The 1385-nt window shown below is 54.3% G+C and overlaps 2 protein-coding genes across 2 annotated transcripts in view; one reads left to right on the top strand and one right to left on the bottom strand.

Moving 5' to 3' along the window:
- The window catches only part of FOXG_17913 (uncharacterized protein), a gene marked incomplete at both ends in the record, with an annotated part of 372 nt that extends 336 nt beyond the window's left edge, over positions 1–36 (bottom strand). Inside the window, one exon of the mRNA XM_018397923.1 lies at positions 1–36. Coding sequence (XP_018232793.1) covers positions 1–36 — 36 coding nt within the window.
- A 411-nt stretch (positions 37–447) lies between these two features.
- On the top strand, positions 448–1307 carry FOXG_00641 (uncharacterized protein; the record flags this gene model as incomplete). Its single annotated transcript, XM_018377128.1, has 2 exons — positions 448–1108; positions 1161–1307. The coding sequence occupies exons 1-2, from the start codon at positions 647–649 to the stop codon at positions 1305–1307; spliced, it is 609 nt and encodes a 202-aa protein (XP_018232792.1). The 5' UTR covers positions 448–646.
- Positions 1308–1385: the final 78 nt, after the last annotated feature.

Here is a 1385-nt window from a genome sequence, read left to right as displayed (position 1 = left end):
TCCAACTTTCCTCATCTTTAAGTCCTTTTCCCTCATTCTCCCTCTTCTTTTCCTACGAGGGCTGCCTTTCTCTTCTTTTTCGCGTTGTCACCTCCCTTCCAGCTGAGCTACCGCGACACCGCCTCCGAGAGCTGAGTTCGAGGTATAGGTCCCTCCGCCCTTCTCCTCTCAACCCCAACTCCAAGCTACCTACCTTACCTCACCTACACCACCACACCTCGAGCTACAAAGTATAGCCTCTCCACCTACAACAAAAAGCGGTCCAATATCACCTCGGATCTATCTCAAATCTTGATCCACCCCCGCCTTTCTGCCGCGCTGAATTCAGTACCGCACTCTGTCGCCAGCTTGTGATTGCTTCACGCCCTATTGCTGCGCCTCTTGTCAAAAGCAACCCGAAACTTGCAGCCGCCGGCAGAGCTTCGTAGGACCGCCGCTGACGATCATTACTACCGGGTCGAATAAATCCCCCAGAAATCCACGCCATTGCTCGTCGGCCAAGACTCGTTCAAGTTTCGGGCACCACATGCCACCGTTTATCTTCTGACGAAACCCGGTTGGTCTCAACTTCCATCCGTGCCGTGCCGTACTGTATCACATTGTATCGTATCGTATCCTGCCTCCACCCTCGATTACCAATTTCGAAATGGAGCCAGTTCCCGAGACAGAGCGTATGGAGGAGTTCCGTCCTACTCCTACACCTGCTCCCGCACCCGTATCTACCTCTGCCTCTGCCTCTGCCTCTGCCTCCTCATCTTTGTCTGCGTCACCCTCCCTCTCTCCAGGATATCCATCGCTGCGACTTCAGAACCCCAGCGCCTTTTCCAACCTCAGCATCGAATTGCCTCGAAAGCCGCCAAACCTGAGACGAAGCACCGACCCCAGTCCGACATCGCCAGCTTCACCATCTTGGTCTGCGACACCCTTCATTCCGTATCGACCACGCACCACTTCTCCGCTCTCGGGCGCTCATTCTAGGTCTCGTTCTACAACGAGCCTTGCGCCCCCAATGTCTCGTACTCAATCCATGCCTGGCGTCAATGGATCAGGCCATATTCTTTTTTCGCCTCAGCACCGCCCTGGAAGCCCCTCTGGTTCACCTAGCAGAGTCCGAATTCCACGAAAGCCTGCCGATGAAGCTTTCCCGCCAATCTCTCCAGTTCGAACTTCAGTTCTCGAACCTGAGCAAATGCATGAGCGACGAAGTACCTCTCCATCATGGGGGTTTCCACAAGCACCCCCGCCCGACTACGACGGGCCATCTTCTCCTCTTCGAACATTCACATCTTCGAGCACTGGTTCTCTAGGCACATTTCCATCACACCATCCTCTTCAATTTCGTCAACATCCTCCTATCGAAGCTACGATGGCCTTTCCGGAAGCTA

Source organism: Fusarium oxysporum, chromosome 1 (genome assembly GCF_000149955.1).
Source record: "Fusarium oxysporum f. sp. lycopersici 4287 chromosome 1, whole genome shotgun sequence".
Classification (NCBI taxonomy): Eukaryota; Fungi; Ascomycota; class Sordariomycetes; order Hypocreales; family Nectriaceae; genus Fusarium; species Fusarium oxysporum.
This window is presented reverse-complemented; position numbering and strand designations above follow the sequence as displayed.